Source organism: Enhydra lutris, unplaced genomic scaffold, assembly GCF_002288905.1.
Source record: "Enhydra lutris kenyoni isolate GAN:26980312 unplaced genomic scaffold, ASM228890v2 scaffoldscaffold78, whole genome shotgun sequence".
In the NCBI taxonomy this organism is placed as follows: domain Eukaryota; kingdom Metazoa; phylum Chordata; class Mammalia; order Carnivora; family Mustelidae; genus Enhydra; species Enhydra lutris.
In genome coordinates this window covers 4,137,232-4,161,504 of record NW_019154162.1, presented here as the reverse complement: position 1 = coordinate 4,161,504, position 24,273 = coordinate 4,137,232, and the positions used below count along the sequence as shown (strand labels likewise).

The 24,273-nt window shown below is 51.6% G+C and overlaps 2 protein-coding genes across 5 annotated transcripts in view; one reads left to right on the top strand and one right to left on the bottom strand.

The window, feature by feature from the left end:
* LOC111160883 (LIM zinc finger domain containing 2) overlaps positions 1–24,273 on the top strand; it is a 40,331-nt gene that overhangs the window by 9,903 nt on the left and 6,155 nt on the right. For 2 of the 4 annotated variants that reach the window (XM_022524281.1, XM_022524280.1), the window contains exons 2-4: positions 14,057–14,216; positions 16,337–16,403; positions 16,651–16,771. In XM_022524281.1, the coding sequence (XP_022379989.1) occupies positions 14,061–14,216; positions 16,337–16,403; positions 16,651–16,771 (344 nt within the window). In that variant the 5' untranslated portion in view covers positions 14,057–14,060. Of the gene's footprint in view, positions 1–6,444; positions 6,659–7,422; positions 7,509–14,056; positions 14,217–16,336; positions 16,404–16,650; positions 16,772–24,273 lie in introns of those variants that run through there. The other 2 variants (XM_022524277.1, XM_022524279.1) reach the window with 2 other exon arrangements.
* On the bottom strand, positions 18,070–20,478 carry LOC111160884 (G protein-coupled receptor 17). Its single transcript, XM_022524282.1, has one exon. It carries the CDS (start codon positions 20,476–20,478, stop codon positions 19,459–19,461), a length of 1,020 nt encoding a protein of 339 aa, XP_022379990.1. The 3' UTR covers positions 18,070–19,458.

Here is a 24,273-nt window from a genome sequence, read left to right as displayed (position 1 = left end):
AGGGCCCCAAGATCATGACCTGAGCCGAAGGCAGAGGCTCAACTCACTGAGCCACCCAGGTGCCCCTGTCTTCTAATTTTCTTGATAGTGTTCTTTAATGCACAAAAGTTTCAAATTTTGATGAAATCCAATTTATCTATTCTTTGATTGCTTGAATTTTTGGTGTCATACCTAGGGAAGTGTTACCTAATCCAAGGTCATGGAGATTTATACCTATGTTTTCTTCTAAGAGTTCATACTTTCAACTCTTAAATTTTGGATTTCGACCCATTGTGAGTCAGTTTTATACTTGGCCTGAGGTAGGGGTTTAAAACCATTCTTTTGCATGTGGCCATCCAGTGGTCCTAGCATCATTTGTCAACAAAACTATTTTTCCTCATTGAATTGTCTTGGCAGTCTCATTGAAAATCAGTTGATTATGGATTATGGAATTATTTCTGGACTCTCAGTCCTATTCCATTTATATATGTGTCTGTCCTTGTGCCAGTACCAGACTCTTTGATTATTAACTACTGTAAATCTGTAGTACATTTTGAAATTGGGAAATATGGCTCTTCTGACTTTATTCTTTTTCAAGATGTTTTGGTTATTCTGGGTCTTTTGCACTTCCATATGAATTTTAGAATCAGCTTGCCCATTTCTGTAAAAAAGGCAGTTAGAATTTTGATAGTCTTTGTATTGTATCTATAGGTCAGTTTTATGGGGGGAAGGAACTGTCATTTTAACAATATCAAGTTTTCCAATCCATGAACATGGGATGTCTTTCCATTTATTTAGGTCTTCTTTAGTTTCTTTCAACAATGTTGTATAGTTTTCAGTGTATAAGTCTTACCCTTTCCTGGTTAAATTTATTCCTAGGTATTGTATTTGTTATGATGCTAGTGTAAATGGAATTGTTTTATTAATTTCATATTCATATTGCTTATTGGTTGTGAGTTTTTTATATTGATTTTTTTAATCCTGCAAACTTGATGAACTTATTAACTAGCTGTAGTGGTTTTTCTTGGGGTTTAGGCTTTTTTTTTTTAAGATCTTATACATTTATTTGATAGAGAGAAACACAGTGAGAGAGGGAACACAAGCAGGGGGAGTGGGAGAGGGAGAAGCAGGCTTCCCGATGAGCAGGGAGCCTGATGTGGGGCTTGATCCCAGGACCCTGAGATCATGACCTGAGCTGAAGGCAGACGCTTAATGACTGAGCCACTCAGGCGCTCTGGGTTTAGGCTTTTCTGTATATAAGAGTATGTGGTATGGAAATGGAGATAGTTTTACTTCTTTTCCAATCTAGATACATTTTCTTTCCTTTCTTTCCTTTTATTTCTAATTGTCCTTGCTAGAACCTCCACTATTATGTTGAAAAGAAATGGCAATACTGGACATCTTGTCTTGTTCCTGACCTTAGAGGGAAAGCCCTCAGTCTTTTACCATTAAGTATGATGTTAGCTCTGGGTTTTTATCTGGCTTAGGAGGTACTCTTCTATTCCTCATTTGTTAAAGGTGTTTTGTTATTGTTTCTAATCATGAGAGTGTGTTGGGCTTTGTCAAATGCATTCTCAGCATTCATATAATGTAATCAATTACATTGATTTTGGATGTTAAACCAACTTTATATCCTGGGATAAATCTCATTTGGTCATGATATGTAATACTTTTTATAGGCTGCTAGATTCAGTTTTGTTGAGGACATTTGCATCTATATTCATAAGCAATATTCATCTGCAGTTTTCTTGTGATATGTTTTTCTGATTCAGGGCAGGGTAATGTTGATCTCATTGAGTGAGTTGGGAAGCATTCCCTCCTGGTAGATTTTTTGAGAGTTTGTGAAGGATTGGTGTTAATGCTACTTAAACATTTGGTAAAATTCACCAATAAAACCATTTGGTCCTGGGCTCATCTTTGCAGGAAGATTTTTTCTAAAGATTTATTATTTTTTTAAAAGTAATCTCTAGACCCAGTGTGGGGTTCAACCTCACAATCTCAAGCTCAAGAGTTGCATGCTCCATCGACCTTGCTAGCCAGGTACCCTGGAAGATTTTGATTATGGATCCAGTCTCTTGTTGTTGGCCTATTTGGATCTTACATTTCTTGTTGATTCAGTTTTGGTAGTTTATGTCTTTCTAGGTATTTGTCCATTTCAGCTAGGTTATTTGGTTTGCTGTAATGTAGTTTGTATATAACTGTTCACAGCATTCCCTTACAGTCCTTTAAGTTTCTCTAACTTCAGTCCCTTCTTTCATTCCTTATTTTGGTCATTTGTGTGTTCTTTTTTTTTCTTGGTCAGTCTAGCTAAAGGTTTCTTAGTTTTGTTGATCTTATCAAAGAATCACTTTTGGTTTTGTTGGTTCTCTATCTTTTTTTTTTTTCTAAACTCTTTTTCACTTATTTCTGCTCTGATCTTTATTATTTCCTTCCCTATGCTTACTTTGAGTTTAATTTATCTTTCTGTTTCTGGTTTTTTAAGGTGAAAGTTTAAGTTATTGATTTGAGATCTTTTAAAATATATGACTATAAAACTATTTTATACTATACAACTATTTAACTATTACACAACTATTTTTTTTAAATAGGCTCCGTGCCCAACATGGGGCTTGAAATCATGACCTCAAGATCAAGAGTCACGTGCTCTACTGACAGAGCCAGCCTGGCACCCCTATGATACAACTAGAAATAACTATAGTTATAACCATACAACTATTTAGAAATATAAATTTCCCTCAAACACCACTTGAGCTACATCTCATAAATTTTGGTGTGTTGTGTTTTCATTTCAAGGTCTTTTCCAAATTCCCTTGTTTTTTTCTTTGACTCAACAGTTCCTTAGGAGTGTGTTGTTTAATTTCCACATATTTGTGAATTTCCTTCTCTTATTGATTTGCGATTTTATTCCATTGTGATCTAAGACTGTGCTTCCTATGGTCTCAGTCCTTTTAAGTTTCCTGTGGCTCTTTTCATTGCCCGGCATATGGTCTATTCAAGAATGTTCCATGTACCCTTGAGAACATATGTTCTGCTATTAATGAGTAGAGTGTCTCATGGATGCCTTTTAGGTATAGTTGGTTTATAGTGTTGTTTATGTCTTCTATATCCTTGTTTAGCTTTTGTGTAATTAGTCTATCCATTAAGAAAGTTGAGTTTTGGGGCATCTGGGTGGCTCAGCATCAGCTGGCTTAAACATCTGCCTTTGGGTCAGGTCATGATCTCAGGGTCCTGTGATCTCAGGACACTGGGATCAAGCCCCATATTGGGCTCCCCACTCAGCAAGGAGTCTGCATCTCCCTCTCCCTTTGTCCCTCTGCCCCTCCCCCTGCTTGTGCATGCTCTCTCTCTCTTTCTCAAATAAATAAACAAAAATCTTTTTAAAAGTGGAGTATTAGAGTATCTAGCTATAATTGCTAAATTATCTATTTTTCTCTCATTCTACCAATTTTTCTCCAAGTATTTTGAGTCTATTGTTAGGGTGCATATATATTTATATTTGTTATTTATTTTTGATGGATTGATGCTTTTATCACTATAAAAGATCCTTTATCGCTCTTGTAACAAAGAGCGTCTTAAAATCTATTTTGTCTTAAAATCTATTTTGTCTGATGTTAGTATAGATAGCCACTCCAGTTCTTTTTTAGTTGCTGTTAGCATGGTATATATTTTCCATACCTTTACTTTCAAATTATTTGTGTTTTTGTCTGAAGTGAATATCTTATAGAAATCATATAAGTAGATCATGTTTTTTAAAAAAAATTCCATTTGCTAATTTCTGACTTTTAATTGGAAAGTTTAATCCATTTACATTTAATGTTATTATTTTACATTTACCATTTACTATTTTTTAAAATATAACTCTTATGTATTTTTTGTTTCTCAATTCCTACAGTATTATTGCCTTCTTTTGTATTAAATTATTTCATTATGCTGTTGTTTTAAAATCAGATGGGAAAAATAGGTTGATAAACAAAAAGTACATTTATATATTGTTTTCTATTTTATCTATATAGATAGATATACTTTACTTTACTATTTAAGGTTAAATATACTTTGCTGCCTTTTATTTCTTCGTGTGGTTTAAATTATTGCTTAATGTCCTTTAATTTCATCCTGAAGGACTCTTTTTAGTATTTATTTTCAACTGCAGAATTTCTATTTGGTTCCATTTAATAATTTCTATCTCTTTATCAATATTCTCCATTTGGTGAGCTATCCTTCTCATACTTTCCTTTAGTTTTTTTTAGACATGGTTTCCTTTAGTTTTTTAACATATTTAAAGTCTGTCTAGTAAATCTAATATTTGGGCTTCCTCAGGAACAGTTTCTGTTGATTGCTCTTTTTTTTCTGTGGAGGGTCATACTTTTTCATTTCTTTGTGTGTCTCATAATTTTTTGCTGAGAACTGAACATTTCAAATAATATGTGGCAATTCTGAGATCAGATTCTCCCTCACTCTTTGTTGCTACTTGTTTGTTTAGTGACTTTTCTTTTTTTTTTTACTTTAAAAAACTTTTTAATTTCTATTTTATTTTTTTTTAATATCTTATTTATTTGAGAGAGTGAATAGGAGAGAGCACAGAGGGAGAGGGAGAAGTAGACTTGCTGCTGAGCAAGAGCCTGATGTGGGGCTTGATCCCAGGACCCTGAGATCATCACCTGAGCCAAAGGAGACGCTTACCTGACTGAGCCACCCAGGTGCCCCTTTAGTGACTTTTCTGATCTAATTCTCTAAAGTCTGTATCTCTCTCCTTTGTGACCACTGAAGTCTCTGCTTGGTTGGTTTAGTGGCCAGCTAATGACTGGACAAGGTTTTCCCTCAATGCCTGAAACCAGTAAGTCTTTCAGTCTTTGCTGAGAGCACATAAGCCTATGTTGGGTCCCACCTTCAGCATTCAACTGGGCAGTTTACAACTCTGCCTTAGCCTTCACTTCTGCCTTACACAAGCCTGAAGGTCAGTCAGAAGTGAGAGCTTGAGACCTTAGTTCTTCCCTGAGCATACAAGCAGTCCTGGGCTTTTGCTTGAACTTCTAGAATCCCAGGAATATATTGGTCCTTTTTGAAGCCCCTGAGGACATCTCATTCCTCAGTTTTTCCTTTTAAGCTTTTTGATTAGTTTATCGGCACCCCTACAGTTATCCATTGCCTATGGCAATGACAGCTATGCTACCAGAGGCAGTTAAAATAGTAGTACATTTGATAAATACCCCCCAAGAGAGGCCTTTAGCATTGGGTATGTGTGAGTGAGGTCACATAAAGACAAGATTTTCACATGGAGTCTTCCAGGAAATGAAGGTTTAAAGGAGCTCCAGCCCTGTCTGCTTCTTAGTAATTGGGAATGTGGGATGTTATTTTTCAAGGCAGCCATGGAATTAGGGTATAGGGTCATGGGCTAGGATAAGTTGAAACACCACAAAGCTCACTCTTCTTACCAAAATTCTTGACCAAATGCCCCTGGGTTACTGCAAAACTGTGGTTAATTTACAGAGTTCTGAAAAAGTAGATTCTGACAATTTTTGCTGGTTTTTTCATTGTTTTTATGGAGGGACAAAATTTCAAGGGTTCTTACTCTGCCATTTATGCAGATATCATTCTTACTATGTTTTTGCAACTTTGTCCTCTGGGGCCAGAGTGCTGGCTGGGGACACCTGCAATGCTCTGACACGCACTTCTGCCAGACAGGTTGTAGGATTGGAGGGCTGGGGCCCAAGGCTGTGCAGAGATTTGGGATTTGGGCTTAATCAGACTCTAATTTCTGTTCTCAATTTCTAGCCCCTGGTGCTTCCTTTTACAGCAAATATTTGTTGAATTGATTAGTGCTTGGTAACCTTGGACTTGAACTTCATTTACAAATTATGAGGCACAAAACACTTGTGGTTATGTCCTCCCTCTCTGGTCTATCTGTAATTGCAGAAACCCTAAATAAACGTTCCCTCCTTAAATGAAACAAACTGTGGCTTCAGGTGAGTTCTGGTTTCCAGAGCTCAGAATTTCCCCATGGGAAGGGCTTACTGGGGCTGGTAGGAGGGACCCAGGCCCCAGGGCATGGACTTCAAGGCGCTATAACAGAACTTTCTAATAAGCTTTCTTAAGCTTTCAGCTATCCCCATCAGAGAGGGAGAGGTCATCTTTGTACTCACTGGCTCCTACAACCTGAGTCTTTCTATGCTCTTTTGCCTGTACAGCCACCTTTAAAAAAATATTTGTTGAATTGATCAGTGCTTGGTGCTTTTGGCATCAAATGGCATTTACAAGTTATACTGCACCCAGTGCTTGTGATCATCTGGCTGTGTTTTGGAGCTGACCCCCAGGGTGGTTAATGAGTTGAGATTTGCTGGATGAGGTATGCTTCTTGGTATGTGGGCCCGGCATCTGAGTGCCAATGGATCCTCTCCAAAGTTTCCCTCCACCCCAGTGTAGGAGGACCAGCACCCCGCTGTTCAGGAGAGCTACTGTTTTTTTTTCTTTTGAAAGGCAGAGGCAGATACTGCTTGTGCTTTCGAACTTTACTAGAAAGTTTCTTCAAGGAAATGGAATCAGTGTTAAAGATCTCCATGAGTGCTCTGGATCCTTATTTTATTGCTGACCATAGTGCCTGCTTAGCCAGCAGTGGCCACTATTCAGAAGCTGACCTTGGGTGTTTGCACTTGGATCACAATAACCCTGCTGGTCTCTTTAGGTAAAAATGCATGGAAATAGTGCCTTCCTGGTGGTCTTCTATCAGACTCTGCTCCTAATGCTTTTCCTGACATGTTGGGGGATAACCTGTTCTCTGAGCTTTGACAGCATGGACTTCTTTTGGGTGCTTGGCCAATTTGTTGGTCGGATCCAAGGGACCAAGGCTGCCCTGGTCTGGGTCTCCAGGTGGCATTTGCAGCGCAGGCTCCCAGGGAAGGGAACAAGGCAGAAGGTGGGCATGTGTGGGACTTCCTCACCAAACTGTTTTTTAGGATTCCTAAATTAGGTCTTAACTGTTTTTTAGGATTCCTAAATTAGGTCAGCCAAGAGTCAGGTGGCTTAGGGTTCCCTGTTAGGCTCCTCTCAGCCTGGGACCCCCAGGCATCCTGGCCTGACACTATGGACCTTAACTCAGTGCTGTTTGGGACCTTCCCAGCGAGTCCTCCCCCCAGCCTGGACCCAGCCCCACCAGCCTCTGCTTTCACTGTGCTGCCCCCGCCGAGCGAACAATATCCTTTCTATTTGGAGTTGACTCTGCTGCCCTTTGGAGATCCCAGTGTGTAACGTGAGCTCCTGTCCAGAGGGGGTGGGGGGAGAGGCGCCCCCTGCACGCCGGTCTGTCCCGTAGCCGCCCTAGCGGCGCTTGTCCGGAGGTGGCTGCCGGCGGCCCTGCGGCTCTCGCCACCGCCTCTGACCCCCGAGGTCGGGGTTGTAGCGGTACATCGGAGCAGGGCCGCCCCGCCACGCCAGGAGGAGGCCCGCACCATGGCAGCCCGGCTGGGCGCGCTCGCCGCGTCGGGGCTCTACCGGCGGCGCCAGCACCGGCAGAGCCCGCCGCCCGCCGCACTGGGGTAGGTGGCCAGGGCTGGGAGGGGTCGGCAGGGACAATGGCCGGAAAGCCGTGGCTGCCGACCTTTCCTCGGACACCCGGCTTGGCCCTTCCGATGGCAGGAGCCTGTCCGCCCAGGGCGTGGGGATAGCGCCTGGGCTGGCGATATGGTTGGGGGTAGGGCGGGATTCATGTAGTGGGTTTGATGTCATCCTGGATCAACGTTCTTGGGTGGGACGCTGAGAATGGGGTGTTGGAGTTAGGCTGTCCCATGGAACTCCCATTACTGCTTGCAGACTGGGATCACTGTGTTGCCACTTTAGAGATGAACAAACAGTGGTGGAGGAACCTGCTGGACATCACCCATCCAAAAATGACTAGGCTGTGATCTGAAGCCAGTTTGGACAGACTCTAAAATCTGAACTGCTTTATCCCATGGAGAATTGCCAGTGTAGACAACTGATGAAAGCCTCTTTTGGGGCAGGAAGGGGAGCCTGTGGGGCTCAGGATGCAGCTCAGTGCTTGGGAAGAGATGAGTTAACTGGGGGTGAGGCGATCCGAGGGGAGGGTCCAAAGGGGCATGGAGATGGTGGTACAGCCACTGGTGTGGGTCTCAGGGGCTGGGGGCTGGGCTTCAGGGGCCATCAGGTAGAAACTTGTAGCAGAAAGTTGGGGAGAGAGTGATGAGGACTGTGAATGTGGGGTCATTGGCATGAAAGTGCCAGGTATAGCTCCAGAGGAGAAGGTGAGTGAGGAACAGTGGCAGAGGACCCTGAGGTTGGGAGGAAGGAGTGGGGAGTCAGGGAAGAGACAGGGAGTCACAGTGACAGAGGTGAGGGGGATCTGGAGGACCCAGGGATTAAAGGAAGTTGGGGGTGGCGCTAATGCTATGCTGGGAAAATCCAGCCTGCTCTGAGCTCACTGTGTCCCTATGATCAGAACAGCCTTCCGGAGAGGTAATGAGGAATGAGCGACCGGAGACATCTGGGGTAAATGACAGAGCAAGGAGCAGAGCATTGGGTGGGGGTGGAGGGGTGCAATACAGGCTGTAGAGCTGCCCCTGTTGCACACTTGGGATGGCAGTCCCCTTACACACCAGGATGGGGACTGGACAAGCCCATTGCTCAGGTGGGGAACGTGAGGCCAGGATGCCAAGAAACTCACCTGAGTGTGACAGTGCTAGAAGGGGAACCCTTACCGGTAGGCCTCTGGATGTCCTCGGACATGCATGGAGTGAGGTGTGGTGCAGGGAATGGCTCCCAGGGCATTGAGAGGCCAGAGACCATTCTGGAGAGAGATTTCACAGTATAGACAAGGCCAAGATGCAAGGAGGGCACATGGGCATGGTCATAAAAATCAGGCCTCAGGAAAGTCCTCTGCATGCAGGCACATACGTTTATATATACTTGTCTTTATTTTTCTGTGAATTTCTGGCTCATGCCCTCCTTCAGCCCTCTGTTATCAGTGGGACGGTTTTAAAGTGCACCTGCTTCCAAGTCAGAGAAGGCGCTGGAGTGAAGAGGTATGGCTAGGGCTGCAGGAAAAGCCATGTAATCTCCCACAAGCTCCAACCAGCCTGGGAAAATGTTCCTGGTGGGGTCAGTGCATTGTGTGGAGCAGCCCAAGGCGGCATTTCATTTTCCAGCGTTCCCCAGGCTGAGGGTGGAACTGGCTTGGTGGAAATTCTTGCAGCCAGGTACCCTCATGAGGGAGGAGGCCTGGGCGGTGCCTGGGGCAGCTTCCACTCAAGCTTCAGAGGTTATGCTGCTATGGGATCCCCCTTTGCTCCCTGTGCCAGGAACAGTGCCTGAGCACAGAGGAGGTTCTCAGTAAGGAAGTGTCACATGAAGGAGGGAAGGAATGGGACTGGCTGCTGTGATAGAGCCGTTCTGGGCTGTGCTTGCAGGTGTCACCTCACTGAATCCTCCCAGCTACCCATGAAGGTAGCTGTAGCTTCCTCGATGAGGAAGCCCTGGCTAAGGGCTTACTTTGAGCAAATAGCACAGCCAGGGAACACCTGAGCCAGCTCGGCAGCCTAGTTTGCCTGGCCGTACAGCACGTGCCTTGGACTCGTTGCCACTCAGCCCGATGTGGCCTCAGTAACACTGACTCATTCTCAAGTGTGAACGGACCACTTTGGCCAGCCTCTGCTTATTCCCAGCCCTCATCTTATCTTTCTAGGCTCAGATGGGTGGGAGGCTCGTGTGGGGCAGGGTCTAGGGTTGTTATTCTCTTCTTTCTATTTTTTTTTAAAGGTTTTATTTATTCACTTGAGAAAGAGAGAGAGAGTGAGAGAGCGCGCACAAGCAGGGGGAAGGACAGGGAGAGGGAGAAGGGGGCTCCTTGCTGCACGGGAGCCTGGCACAGGACTTTATCCCAGGATCCCAGGATCATAACCTGAGCCGAAGGCAGATGCTTAACCCACTGAGCCACCCAGGGGTCTAGGGTTGTTATAAAACAAAACAAAACAAAACAAAAAACAAAACAAAACAAAACAAAAAACAGAGTCTTGAATGGCTGTGCCTGTATAATGCTACCAGGAGCTAAGGGGACAGGAGAGAACATGGTCCAGTCCTGTGAGACCCTTAGCAGGTTACTGACCCTCTCTCTACTTCAGTTTCCTTATCTGGAACCAGCAACCTCTCCTCACAAGAAGTGGGCACAAAGAGGGCTCCCCCCACCCCAGCCATTATAATGTTCAGTGCCATCTCATCACCCAGTGAGCTTACAAACTGGCTTGTGTCGGGCTTTCAGGATTGAGAGTGTTTTGGGGTATTGGGAAGGGTTGGCGAAGAGGCACAGATGATGTGCTCTTGTACATTCTCTGGGCACCAGCTCTGCCTTCAGCAGCATTGAGTGTCGTCCAACCGGGGCAGGATGGTGATGTCTCCTTGGGGGATGCACTCAGCTGACTTGGTGCTCCCGTTCTTGGTTGGAATGTGTGAGGGAGGACGTGGAATGTCCATGTCTCCCACCCTTTGCTCTCTGGCAGGGAGTGCAGGCAGGCTGCAGGCCTTCTTCAGCACTGGGCTGGGGAGGAGGTGCTCTGAAGTCTCCCAGAGTTGCAGGGAAACAACAGCTCTCTTCACACAGTGCTTAGCATGCCTGGCCCTGGGCTTAATGCGCTGTATGCTGTGAGCTCTTCACCTTGGCTCTGTGAGGAGGTAATTGCTACTCTGGCACAGTTCTTTGCAGGTGAGGCGCAGAGAAACTGGTATCCTTTTCCAGGTCCCCCAGCTGATGGGGGGAGCTATTATGATTCAAACATGGAAGGGTGAGCCCGGAACCCCCTCTTGTGTCATTGCCTCCTGCAGGAGATGGCTGGCCATTCTCTCATGGTGACATGGTTTATTTGCTAGGCACATTTGCCTGTCTGTCCATCCCTCTGTCTTAGGCCAGTGGGTTGGAGTGTTGTCTGTGATCCTGAACAGGATGGCATGGGGATGCGGTCCCAGGAGTCCCTTGGGGGTGCTGCTGCCCCCCAGGACTTGGGCTGGAGCAGCCAGTGGGTGTGAAAGGTAGGTGGTCCCCTCCACACCCCACCTTCCACTGCCAGGGCTTGTGCAAGGCATGCGGGAGATAGACAGCAAAATCTTCAACCCGAGGCACCCAGGGACCCAGCCAGGGAACTAGACTCAGACCAGTTAAAGATCAGCTGCTCTGGCTAGGGGACCAGGTGAAGATGAACAGGAAGGTAAGGTGTGGCCAGCTGCTGTGGGGGTGCTGTTAGGGTCCTGGCCAGGAACACGGTCACCATGAGATGGAATCACAGAGGAGAGTTTAACAGAGGGTCTACTTAGCAAGGGCGGAATGTTGAAGTTTGGTCAAGTGCCTGGGCTAGCAGCAAGCAAGTGACAGTGGCTGCTGGGTGGGTCACCTATAAGGTGTGGCTTTGGCTGAGAAGGCAGCCGTCTGGAGGCAGTGGCTGGAGGTGGGAGTTGGGTGTGCCCCACTGGAGGCTAGAGGGCAAGGGGCCTTGGGAGGCACTGGGGCTTTAAGCTGCAATCCAAGAGCCTGGGGGCTGGACTTGAATCCTTGTTTTGGCTTCATTTTCTGGGTCCTTTGGGGAATTCCAGATCCAGGGTCACAGGATTTCCTGTTGATTTCTCACTTCTCCAAGACCAGTATGGTCTTATGCACAGCCGGGAGTTGGAACTTCCTCCCACCACCGTGGGTGTGTGCTGTAGGAGGGCAAGGCTGCGAGGCTCCCAGTGTTCCCCAGTGGGAAACCATGCCTGTGGTGATGAGTCCAGCCCAGCCCTCCATGGCGGCTTAGGTTGTCACTCCTCTGAGTCTCTGGCCCACCTTATGGAGACCTGCAGGGGGCTGCGGTGTGTATTGGGTTGGGGGCTGGTTGCCGCACGCAGACAGTGCCTTGCGTCTTGGGCTCTCCCTGACCCTGCCACCATCCTGCTTCCTTGCACCGGTGACCGGTACAAGGACAGAGAAAGTGGCTTTAGTCCCCAAAACACAGCTGAGGGCAGGCTGAGACATGCCTGGCAAGACTTCTGAAGAGCCCTCTGGCCCAGCCCCTTCCTGCCACATGGTTTCTAGGCTGAACAGAGAGGGAGTCCTGCCTGGAGCCCCCAGTCCAGCTTCAGCCTGTCTGGGTGCCAGCAGCTCCCCGTTAGACCCACTGTCCCTAACCCACCCCCAGACCCTGACCAGCAGAGCCCTCTCCCACCTCCTGCACTCATCCTGTTTAGGTAACCTTCCCTGTGATGGACACTTGAACACCCCAGCCAGAGCTTCACTCACTCGAGAATTCTTCTCATAATGCTGCAGCAGCAAGGCAGGGATGGGATTCATACCCTAGAAGGCAGAACAGGCTGGAAGGATTCTCAGGAGTAGGCAGCTTGTGTCTAGTCACTCTGTATGTCTACCTGATGTTGCTGGCTGCTTGAATGTCTCCTTGCTGAACATGACTGTCCTGCTTTGCCCAGATATCCAGGCACCATCCCAGCCCCCGCCCCACCCATCTGTCAGAGCTGACAATTGAGACAAAACCTATTTGCTGTCCTTATTGCAGAAGGCCTGGACGTCAGTATTTGGGAGGTCATAGAGGCTGTCAGTCTGAGACAGCTCTTCCACGCCACATCTCAGGGCCTTTCAGCATGGGCTTGGCTCAGTGTGGGCATTTCCCCCTTGTGGTTCAGTTTGGACTTTACTCCTTCCAGAAGGAAGCCTACCACTTACCCCAGGGGTGGTGTTGCCTACCCTGGATGAGGACATCTGCTCCCAGCCTGCTCCTATCCCAAAGATTCCCACTCTCACTTGCTCCATGGTAAGGTGGTTACATGTTTTTTGAGGCAGGTGGTTTGCAACTGGCTCCTGGTGCAGAGGAAAGAGCCACTGAAGTCTGAGCAATCTGGATTCAAATCTGGACTCTGTCATCTGCTGTGTGAGCTTGGGCAAGTTACTTAATCTCTCTGAGCCTTAGGTCTCTCATCTGGAGGGCAGGGTTGCCTCAGGGATTAAATGAGTGGATTACAGAGCTACCGATTTATGCCTGGGTGAAGTTCTATATCTGGGAGACTCTGGTTCCCTGAGAAGAGGCGATAGGAGGTATAAGAGGGAGCTGAGGTGACCACAGATACCCCAACACGTGGGCCAGCATGATGAAGACCGAGCCTAGGAACCAAGCACAGATGTTGGCAACTACTGCACTGTCCTTGTGGGGGCTTACTGTGGGCCAGACATGCTGCTGGGTGCTGGCACATGCCCCTCATCTAACTGGCCTGTAGCCCATCTTCTGGTATTTCCATGGCTGGGAGTCTAGACCCAGAGAGTGAGGTCAGCCCAGGCCACCATGAGGGTGCTGGTCTTGAGCCCTCACTGCTCTGACGGGTGTGTGCCTGGCTATGTCCTGGCCATGTCTGATGCTCCATAGATGTGCATGGGGACTCTAGGGCATCCGAAAAGATGGGGGCTTTAGAGTCTGGAGGGGTGCTGGTTTCTAATCCAGGCTTTGCCTCCACCCACTGTGGCCCTCAGGAAGAACACTAACTCTCTGCAGGCCTTGGCTGGTCCATGTATAAAATGGGGATGCTGCATTGGCCTGGTAGGGTTGTCGTCTGGGAATACATACTATAGACTGGTGTGTGCTGGCACTTAGGATGCCCACAGGACACAGAAGCTTCGATGCATGTGTAGGCCAAGCCACTGCCAGGCAGCTCAGCCCCGACTGCATGTTGCTGAGTCCCCACAGTGCCAAGACTGTCATTAGGGTGAGGACAGCAAGTTCCCTCACTCTGGAGAGCATTTTAACTTTTTTTAAAAAAAGATTTTATTTATTTGACAGACAGAGATCACAAGTAGGCAGAGAGGCAGACAGAGAGAGAGAGGGGGAAGCAGGCTCCCTGCTGAGCAGAGAGCCCGATGTGGGGCTCGATCCCAGGACCTTGGGACCATGACCTGAGCCGAAGCAGAGGCTTTAACCCACTGAGTCACCCAGGTGCCCAAGCATTTTAACTTTTTAAGGAGGGAGGTGTGCCCCTTGAGTGCAGCTCCCCAGGCTTGCTTGTCTTTGCCCCTTCCCAGGCCTGACCTGTCCACCCCTTCTCCCCCCAGCAACATGTCCAACGCCTTGGCCAATGCGGTGTGCCAGCGCTGCCAGGCACGCTTTGCCCCTGCCGAGCGGATCGTCAACAGCAACGGAGAGCTGTACCACGAGCACTGCTTCGTGTGTGCCCAGTGCTTCCGGCCATTCCCCGAGGGGCTCTTCTATGAGGTGAGCACACGGCCAGAACCCTCGGCCAGACTGCCGTATTGGAGCCCGAGCCCCCCCACCAGCTCAGAGCATGCTTCCTAGGAGCCAACGGGCTGTGCCAGCCATGGTCCCAACCAGTGACTGATAAGCAGTCAAGCCAGGTCTGCCCTTTGTGGGCGTGTCTTCACTTGTGAAGCTGTGAAGGAGAGTCACTATTCATCCAGCTTCCTCTGGGTAGACTCTGGGAGGCCATGGGACGCAAACACCCAGCTCTGGCAGCACATACCCTCCTTTGAGAGCAGACAGTGAACACAATAAATATATGGTATATCAGATGGTGCTCAGTGCTCTGGGTACAGGGAATCGGGCTGCGGAGGGAGGGTGGTCAGGGAAGATGATGTTTGAGCAGACCTGAAGGAGGTGAGGGAGCCAGCCTACATTTGCAAGAAGAGCATTCATCAGAGAGCACAGTCAGGTGCAAAGGCCCTGAGGTCAGCGCATGCAGGGTATTTGAGGGTTGCCAGAGGCAGTCTGTCTGACAGCTTGAAAAGGACCACTCTCCTTGCTGTGCTGGGGAGAGACAAATATGGGCAGGCACAGAAGCTGGAGAACAGGTGGGACCAGAAGCTGGATTACTGAAAAAACCCTGATCAAGTGAAGTGGATCTAGGCTGGGTCACACTGCCTCATAAGAGCAGATTATTTAAATTTTCAATAATCTTTCCAACTAGTGGTTAAACATAACTCTTATTAAAAATTAAGTTATATAAATGTATAGTGAAATAAAATTTTATTGGAAACAAGGGTAACACATACTCAAAACTCACCACTTCCTAATTATTTTATTACATTTTCCTATCATCTGTGCCTTCGAAGTTATTTGTCTCTTGTACCTGGGTGGTGGAAATGTACCCTGATGGCTGCCGCACGATATGTGCTGATGTTGTGTTGGGAGCCTGACATTGTCCGTGGCAGGAATTTTCACACCATAGAAACTGGTAAATGCTACAGAGCAGATCCCGTCTTCCAAAGGGCTAGTTGGTCATCATTTACCAGTGTGCCACTGGTGGTTGCAGTGGAGGTGGTGACCAGGTCTCAGAGACCAGAGAGGCTTCGAAGGTACAGCTGACGGGATGGACAGATGGACGGCCGTGCAGTGTGTGAGCTCCTATTGGCAGCATTGGAGACTTCCAGCCTCTTGGGAAATGCTGACCCACTGTAGAGGCAGGGGGAGGAGAGGCTGAGCTCTGTTTGTGGTGACCATGTGCCTAGAACAAAGCCTGGCACACAGTAGGTGCTCAGGAAAGAGTCGTTGCTGAATGAAGTTCACGCCCTGCTGCCTCTGCGGGCCACTGTGTAGGGCCATATTCAGTTGCAGATTAATAAGATGCTCATTTCAGAGAAGAGGACAAACCAACCTTTTTTAAAAAGAAAATTGTCAAGGGAGAAGAAATCAGGGGCAGGGCTTGGCCACACTTGGGACCATGGCAAGGCCATCATTGTCCAGGCAGATGGGGACAGTGGCTGGTGCCTGGAGTGGCTCCTGCTAGCTGCAGGACTTGGGGTGGAGTCCCTCAGGCCCCCATGTTTTTCCTGTGTCCCTCTTTCCATCTCCCTCTCCGGGTATCTTGTGGCCTCTGGGGGAAATGGACTTCTCACATAGAGAAGATACACAGGAAATAGGGCCAAGTGACATTTATAAACCAGACTTGGTCCCAGCCCTCGGCTCGCTCCCAGGACCAGCAGGGCCAAGGTCTTGTGCAAACAGCAGTGGCTTTTAAGGGCTGGCCTTGCCCAGTTCCCAGCTTCTTGGAGACCCCTTACTTTGCACGCCCGCCCTGTGGTAAAGGCCCATTCCTGCTGATTCCCTCCCATCTCCAGGCCTTGGCCCAGCTGCTCTGGATTGCCCTCCTCTCAGCACTCCAACCCCTGCGGTCTTCCAGCTCCTTACCACCTCCTCTAGAAAGTCTTCTCCGCAGGGAGGGTTGGGTGCCGCACCCAGTTTCCTGTCACAGTAGCAATTGCACAAATTCGGGTGCCTTTCTAGCTTTCCTGAGGGTGGGTCCTGATCCAACAAAGACCGGCCAGCTGGAGGGGAATGATGGAGGTTTGCTTGAACATTCTCTGCTGGTCCATTTGCAGTTCGAAGGCCGGAAGTACTGCGAACATGACTTCCAAATGCTGTTTGCTCCATGCTGTGGATCCTGCGGTAAGGGCTGGATGTAGCGCACTCCTCTGCATGCCTAGGGGGTTGGGCCGGTAGGAGGGAGCACAGGTGCTCTTCCCCATCCCCTCTCTGAGCACCAGCTTTCTGGAGGCATCACCTCCCTAAGCTCTGGGAGGGGAGCCCTGGGATCAGGCTGAGCTCAGGCGAGTGCCAGTGTGGGCAGGGCTTCAGAGGGAGCTGGGAGGGGGACACGTGCCTGCCTCAGTGATCTGGGACCCTTGTCTTCCAGGTGAGTTCATCATTGGCCGTGTCATCAAGGCCATGAACAACAACTGGCACCCGGGGTGCTTTCGCTGTGAGCTATGTGACGTGGAGCTGGCTGACCTGGGCTTTGTGAAGAACGCAGGCAGGTGAGGTGGGCCGGATCCTGGCTAGGAGGTGGACCCTCACCAAATGCACTGCTTAGTGCCTTAGTGCCTTAGTGCCAGGCCCTGCAAGGCCTGGGCCCATCTGCAAGGCAGCTGAGAGACCCTGGTTTATAGGTGAGGGCTGGGGCCAGAGAGAGTAGGGGGTGACGAGTCAGGGACTGCCTCAGGCCTGGGCTTGCTCCCAGAAGCAGGCTGACAGCAGGCAGTGAGGAGGTAGCTGGCTGGGGCAGGGGCCATCAGAGGCAGTGGATGGATAAAGAGCTTTGGGTCATCACTATTGCCTGGCCAGCCCTTGCTGCTGAGCGGAGCTGCCTGCCTCCTTCCCTGTGCCCCTGACTAAATGCTGCTGGAGAGAAATCACTCAGCCAGGGGGCCCGAACTGACTCTGGCACTCTGTGCTAAGTTTCCTTTGTAGACTGAGTTCCCTTCTTCCTGGAGGACTGGCTCTTTTCTCCCTGCACTGTCTCTTTCCCCTCCACCCTTCTAGAGTGAGGACCTCCGAGGACCGAGGGGAAGGCTCCCTGCCCTGGTGCTGCCCAGGCCTCAGTCACAGTGCCCCATGGAGGCCCTGTCCCTGCTCCACCTTCTCCAGTGGATCTCTCCGCTGCAGTCTGCGCTGCTTCTCCCAGAGCTGTCCTCCCATTGTGGCTGTCTGCGGCATGTTCCAGTGTCCTTGCTGGCTCCTCTCACGTGCCCCGCACTGCCAGTCAGGTCCATCCCCATGACCTTCCTCCTCATTGCCAGACCCACGGGTCACCACGGTCCTCTCTTGACCTCTCAGTGGGCTTCACGGCAGCTTTTTCTTCTTGCTGAAATGCCTCCTCTCCAGGCACCCAGGACCCTGTGTTCTCGTGGTTTCCTCCTGCCTGGTGGCTGTGCTGGGTCCTCTCCTCTTCTGACTTCCCTCCACCTGTCTCTCCATGTTGGCTTGCTGGGGGCTCAGCACCTGGGCCTCATCTCTGTCCAATGTCCCAGAACCCCGACTGGCATGCATGCACTGGATGATTCAGATGTCCACCCCCACTCCAGACCTTTCCCTCCGGTTCTCAACCACTTGGCGCCCACTGGGCATCCCAAAGGCAACAGGCCCCAAACAAACGCTGGCCTCTCCTCCGCTGACCAGCAGGTCTCCTCATGCAGTGAAGGTGGCCGCCTACCCTAGCTGAGAGTCCCCCGCCCTCTTCTACCTTGTCACCTCTCTGTTCTCTGCCACTGTACCGTTTGCTCTGGGTGCAGCCTGCAGTGATCTCTCCCATTCTCCTGCTGCGTGTTGCCTGGTGTCGGTCTTGGTGTCTGTGGGCCGCTGGGCAGGGGTCCCTGTCATTGTCTACAGAAGGGGCTGTGGAGGGGAGGTGGTGTCCCAGCGGTCCTGCGCCGATCGGGGGTTGCCCGCCAGGTATGGGCCTGAGCGAGTCCTCTCTCCTGAGCTCCAGCTCACATGGAGCTGCCTGTGGCAGGAGAGGCTGGGAAAACCCGGGAGAGGCTGGAAGCGCTCCGAAGTAAGGTGCTGCTGTGAAGAAAGTGTGGCCGCACCGCAGAGACCCTCCTCGCCCGGGGCTGCCCTCTGAGGCCTGTGGTGCAGAGTGTGAGTGTGCACGTGGGGCAGGCTGCGGGGGCGTCTGATCCAGAGGCAAAAGCAGGTGCTGCCTGGCCTCTCCAGTCCTCACCTCGGCTTTGCCACTCTTGGGTGGGAGGGAGGAGTAGTTCTGGGAAGGGAATTATGTCAGCCGAACACAATAACCTTCAGAATCTTAAAGTACAGTTATGTTTACAATCAGTGTGATCAGGTACAAAAGGGGACCTGGGCCTCGCCATGGCAGGTAGAACCTCTCAGGAGGCAAAGGACACCGCTGCTGGTCTCGGTTAGTGGGACACAGGGTCCCATGCCAGGCGTGGGCTCCCTGCTGGAGGTGTCCTGAGACGAGGACAAAGCCCGGCTGCCCCGTCTGTCCACCCCTGCCGGCTGCTCAGCTGACTCAAGAGGGATCAGGCAGCTGCTGAGAAGCCATGGGGATTGTCAGGCCTTGCGCAGCGAGCAAGGACCCAGCCCTGAGTTGAGGAGCCCAAAGGCCGCGCTTGTTGGATGTCATTTGCTGGCCAACCCGAAATGTACCTGAAACACTCAGTTACAAGTTACCGTCCATGTCCCCTGAACTCAGGGGTCATCTGGCAAAGGTGCCACCCAGGAAACTCATACTCCTTCCCCTCCATCAGGATTCCCACACCCCCTTCTCTTGAGTCATTCGCAGCTGCCGTCTGGGGTTCTTTCTGCAGAGCTCTGCTGCTGTGTGTTTCTCGGGAAGGAGATTGGGAGTCTAGCAAGCAGCCCTTGGGGAAGAAAGACACTCATTGTTTGGGAACTGTTCCTCTGGCCTCCTTGCCCCGCCTTGCCATGGGGTGAAGTCACTGAGTATCCAGTAACTGTAAGTGAGCAGGGCCAGCACAGTCTTTGCAGGGGGTGGGTGGCTGATTGTTTCCATGGAGGGGTGTCCTCTTTTAGGGATTTGCACATGAGATAAGACAGAACCAGTTACTGGGTGCTGAGTTCCGCCCTTGGAGAGACTGGGCTTCTTCATCACGAGTCTGGTGGCGTGCACCCTGAGGTGGGGTGGGGAGGTCCTTCTGAGGACAGTCTGTGGCACTGGGGCCCAGGGCTGGCGTCCGGGGGCTCACAGCTCTGACCTGGCACTCAGTGAGCTCTCATTGGTTTTCCCTTCAAAGCTGGGGGGTGGGCCTGAGAGCCTTTTGCCACAGACCAGGTTGCACAGGGCATCGCGGAACTTCTCAGCCACAAAGAAGTACATGACTGGGTCCAGTGCCCCGTTGAGGCTGGTGAGGCAGGAGGTGACGCGGTTTCCCAGGGCCAGGATGCGCTGGGTGGCACATGAGGTCCCTCCGCCGTGGTAGCGCAGCACGTAGACGGAGCGGTGCACGTGGTAGGGCACGAAGCAGACCAGGAAGATGGCGAGCACCACGGCGATCATGCGGACCGCCTTGTTCTTGAGGCGCTTCTCCACGCGAGGTCCCTGCCGCAGGCTGCGGATGATCAGCAGGTAGCAGGTGACCGTGGTGACAAACGGGAAGGTGAAGGCCACAGCCAGGGACACGAGGGCGTGCTGGGAGGCCTTCTCCCGGTACAGCTGCAGGCAGATGACCGTGTGGTTGGTCTGCACGGTCTGCGGGCTCACCAGCAGCGGGGCCATGGCTACGGCCACTACTACCCAGAGGAAGGCGCAGGCCAGGTGTGCATAGAGGGGCCTGCGGAGCTTAAGGGACTTGACGGGGTGCACGATGGCCAGGAAGCGGTCAGCGCTGATGCAAGTGAGGAAGTAGATGCTGGCGTACATGTTGAGGTAGAAGAGGAAGCCGGTGAGTCGGCACGGGATTTCCCCAAATGGCCAGTGGTTCCCAGAGAAGTGGTAGACGAGGCGGGTGGGCAGGACCAGCACACAGGACAAGTCGGCCACAGCCAGATGCATCAAGAATACGTTGGCGGGGGTGCCTGACTTGTGGTCTCGGATGAAAAGCCACAGGGCCAGGGCATTGCCAACAAAAGCCAGGATGAAATCCAGGAGGTAGAAGGAGGCGAAGAGGACGTTCTCCAGTGGCGTCTCCTGGCCACATTGCTCTGAGATGACCAGGGAGGAGTTGGCGGTCAGACCTGGGGAAGCCACCTCCAGGCCATTCATGCTTCAGCCGGAAGCAGAGCCAGGGGACAAGCCTGGAGGGAACAAGCAGACAGGTTCCAGAGCCTGGGACCTGTGAAGCGTCTTAGTTTGTCATCACCTTGGGGACTACTGACAGCAGTCCCTGTGTTCATCTGGGGTGGGTAAGTATCAGAGGCTTTCTGAAGCTCAGCAAAAAGCAAAAACAAAGCCAGGGCCTAGAGCTTGCTAGCCTGCTGCTGGGGCCGGCTTCCCACTGGCCACTGCATCCCTGCCATGTGCACAGGAGCCTGGGTCCCCCTGGGTGTCATCCCAAAAGTCCACTCTCTCAGACCATGGGGACAGTGGAGAGTGAATCCCATCTGTCTGGGCTCTGAGGTGGAGGGAAGGCCCCACATTTTCTGCCATGCTCCCCAGGTGTGCTTTCTGAATGCTAGGGGGTGGTGCGAGAGGCCTTTGAGCTCCAGTCCCGATGGGCATGGTAGATCGCCCCTTCCCTCCCTCCCTCCCTTCCTTCCTTCCAGATTGATTTATTATTTGAGAGAGGAGAGAGAGCCCAAGTGGGGGGAGGGGCAGAGGAAGAGAGCCCTCAAGCACTCGCCCTGCTGAGCTTGGAGCCCAGTGCAGGACTTGATCCCGGGACCCTGAGATCATGACTTGCCTGGGCAGTGTCTACAGAGGGGGTGGATGCCTGGCAGACTCTCACTCGCAGGGCAGCTTCTGAGGCTCCCCTGGAAGGCCCACCTGTGTGACTGCCATGCAGAGGGGCAGGAGAGGGGCTTGTGGGAGGAAAGCTACAACCCAGCTGCTGGAGGAGGAGCACCGGCTGTGGCCATGGCATGGTCAGGGCTGTTGTCCTGGCTGAGCCTGGCTCTGTACTGAGCGCTCGGGGAGCCAGAGCAAGTTCTCTGCAAGCGTCCCCTGGCTTCGCTTCCCTCAGGAAGCCTGGTGGCAGCTCTGTCAGCACAGCAGCCCCTCGAGGATGAGGAGGCTGGGCATGGCTGAAGAGCAGATGCGTGTGGGGAGGGCCCGGCACACCCGCCTTTAGTAGACAGAGCAGGGCAGGTGGTTGAGACTGTGGGTGTGCTGGGCTGTCAGGCTGGGCAGCGGCTTGACCCTCCCCATCAGGCTTCATCAACCACCACTTGGGTCCTGTAGGGACCCCGCCACCCCCGACAGCATATACATGAAAGGGAGAGGGTGGCTGCCTGAGCAGGAGAGAGCCAGGGACAATGTGGGGGAATGGCAGAGAGCCTCTGGCCTATAACCATCCTCAAGTAAAGGGGGTTACTTTCCTAGTATTGAAGGGACCCAGGAAGTTCCCGAATGATCTCCCCTGCTCCAGAGTGGGTCAGGATGCCTGAGATCCAATACAGAGAAATTATTTTCCTGCTGTTTCCAAGTACATGTGACCTGAGGGGTTGTTGCCAGGGAAGCCCTGGCTGCTGGGAGAGGGGATGGGGCCAGGCAAAGGAAGGGTGGTATGGAACACGGGGCTGGGTTTGCTCTCCTCTGGGCTGCCCCTCACACCTGGACTCTGCCCCTCAGGGCAGTTGTCACCCAGCCCCTCCCTGAGGGCTGCTCATGGGTACTGGCTATCCACTCCAACACTCCTAGGAGGCAGGCATTGGTAGTCTCCTTTTATAGATTAGGGATTAAGAAGTCAAGGCTTAAAGACGGCTGACTTGACCCAGGTCATTTGGCCAGAGACAGTGGCCCTAGATTTGGAAGTAAGCTCAGGGACACCTAGCAGGGACACCCAGCACCTCCCGGAACACTGCCTTGCCTCTGTGGGTGGCTGGGTGCCGGGTGCCAGTGCTGGGACTGTGGCTCGGCCTCAGGGCTCATGCTGGAATTGTCCCCCAGGCTCAGGGGCACCTCCTTGGGGTCTGGCCCCAGGACTGGTAATGTAATTTTTGGCACCCAGTGCAAAATGAAAACGTGGGGCCCCTTGTTTAAAAAGTAGGAGTTTCAAGATGGAGATAGCAGAGCACTACATCGATTGTGGGGCCTGCCCGGCTGCACTGGTTGGTGGCCGTGCCAGCCCCTGGCTGTTGGCCTCCTGCCCGCTGCCCTCAGCTTCCCACTAGTGCCGAACGCCACATGCATGGTGCTCTATCTGGGATCTAGACTCAATTTTAGAATGCTTTTAGGCTTGTTTCTGGTTTGTTGAGGTTTCTGTAGCTCTCCCATTTTGGGATTCTTGATACTGATTTTTGCAGCGTGGTCTGAAATGGGCCCCTCTCTGCATACCCCAGACCTGCAAGCTTCTGCCTGCCGTCGCTGGCTCTCCCTGTGGCGCTGCTCAGAACAGGGTGGTGTGGGCACGTGGAGCATGCCTGGGCCTGGACATTGGGGGCTCTGGGGCTATGGGAAAGCCATGCTTCAGGGGACAGGTCTTGGGCCTCCATGAAAGGGAGGAGTGGGCAGGCGTGGCCTTAGGAAGGGGCCCAAGGTAGCTGTGGTAGGTGGGCATGGCTGTTTCCTCGCATGGCCTGAGACCTCTTCTTCCCCGCTTCTCCTTCCGGCTGCTCCCTGTGCTACGGTATGCTAGTGGAGGAGAGCATGGGTACTGATTCCAGCTGACTGTCATCGCAGTCGCAATGCTGTGCACGAGGCACTTGCCCTCTCTGTGTACCTGACAGTGCAATGGGAGTACCACCTAGAGGGACCACTGTGACTCAGACCAGGGCAGCCTTTGATAAATAGGTCATGCTATTATCCCAGAGAGTGCCTCAGGGACAGAGATACTGCCCATCCCTGCCCGCGCTCTGAGTTTGCCTCTGCTTGGCTCCCGAACCCCCTGCCTGCCCGTACCGGACTCTGGTCCTTACCTCTCACAGCCGGGTCCAGGTGCAAAGGCAGGAGGGCTACAGGGTGGCAGGTGGGCTGTGGCCAGTGGCTGGGGGTGCTGGCAGTGGGCTCCGTGCCGCTATGGTGGAAGGCTGGCTATTTAAGGAGAGGAAGGGAGGCTGCAGCCCCTCTTGGCCCTGAAAGGCCGCTTCATTCCGAGAGGTTCCTTGTGTGATGGGCCACTCCTACGGCTGTCTCTGCTGCCACTGGGTCGTGAATATTCCAGTGTGTCCCAGCCTGCAGTCACCCCCCCACCCCGGCCGACCAGCTTGGCCACTAAGCGTCACAGAGGCCAAGTGTGTGACTATGTTCGAAGCTGTGGAGTGGGCGCGGGCTGGGCGGGGTGGAGGGGACTGGCTGGGACGGACAGAGACAAGAGGACGTTTCAGCACAGGATAATTTCCTAACAGTGGGGGCAGGGAGGGGCTGGCCACCATGGCAACGGGCCTGGGCTCCCAAGCCTGCTGGGGGACAGTAGAAGGGGTCTTGTGAATGGGGAGGGTGGGAGGCTGAGGAGACTCTTTCAGGACACTTGCTGTAGGGTCCTTGTGTCTTGCCCCGTATAATTAGGCTCCGTTCGGACGTGCGGAATAAATCATGGCCTTTATCTTGAGCAGGGCACAGCTGCAAGCCGCCTCATAATGGGGCGCTGTCTGTGCCCGTGGGACGCGGCTCAGCCTGCGAGGCCTGGCCCTTACCTGTGCGGGCTCCTCCTCTGGACAGGAGGCCTGTGAGGAGGGCCACAGTGGTCCACTGCCTAGGAGTCCCCAGGTCTCCTCCTGGGGGTGGCTTGAGGCTGGGGGCGGGGGTCGGGGTGTGGGCAGTGGCTGCTCCTGACACTGAACAAGCAAAGCTCATTTGTCTCTGTCTTCCCCCAAGTGATGTATCCGGTAACACGGGGAACCAAATCAGCATGCCTAACCTCAAAAGACCTGTACATTTTTTAGTTAAAAAAAATGTACTTAG

Excerpts from the sequence above, each read along its gene's own strand:
- LOC111160884 (XM_022524282.1), bottom strand. The coding sequence starts at position 20,478 with ATGAATGGCCTGGAGGTGGCTTCCCCAGGTCTGACCGCCAACTCCTCC.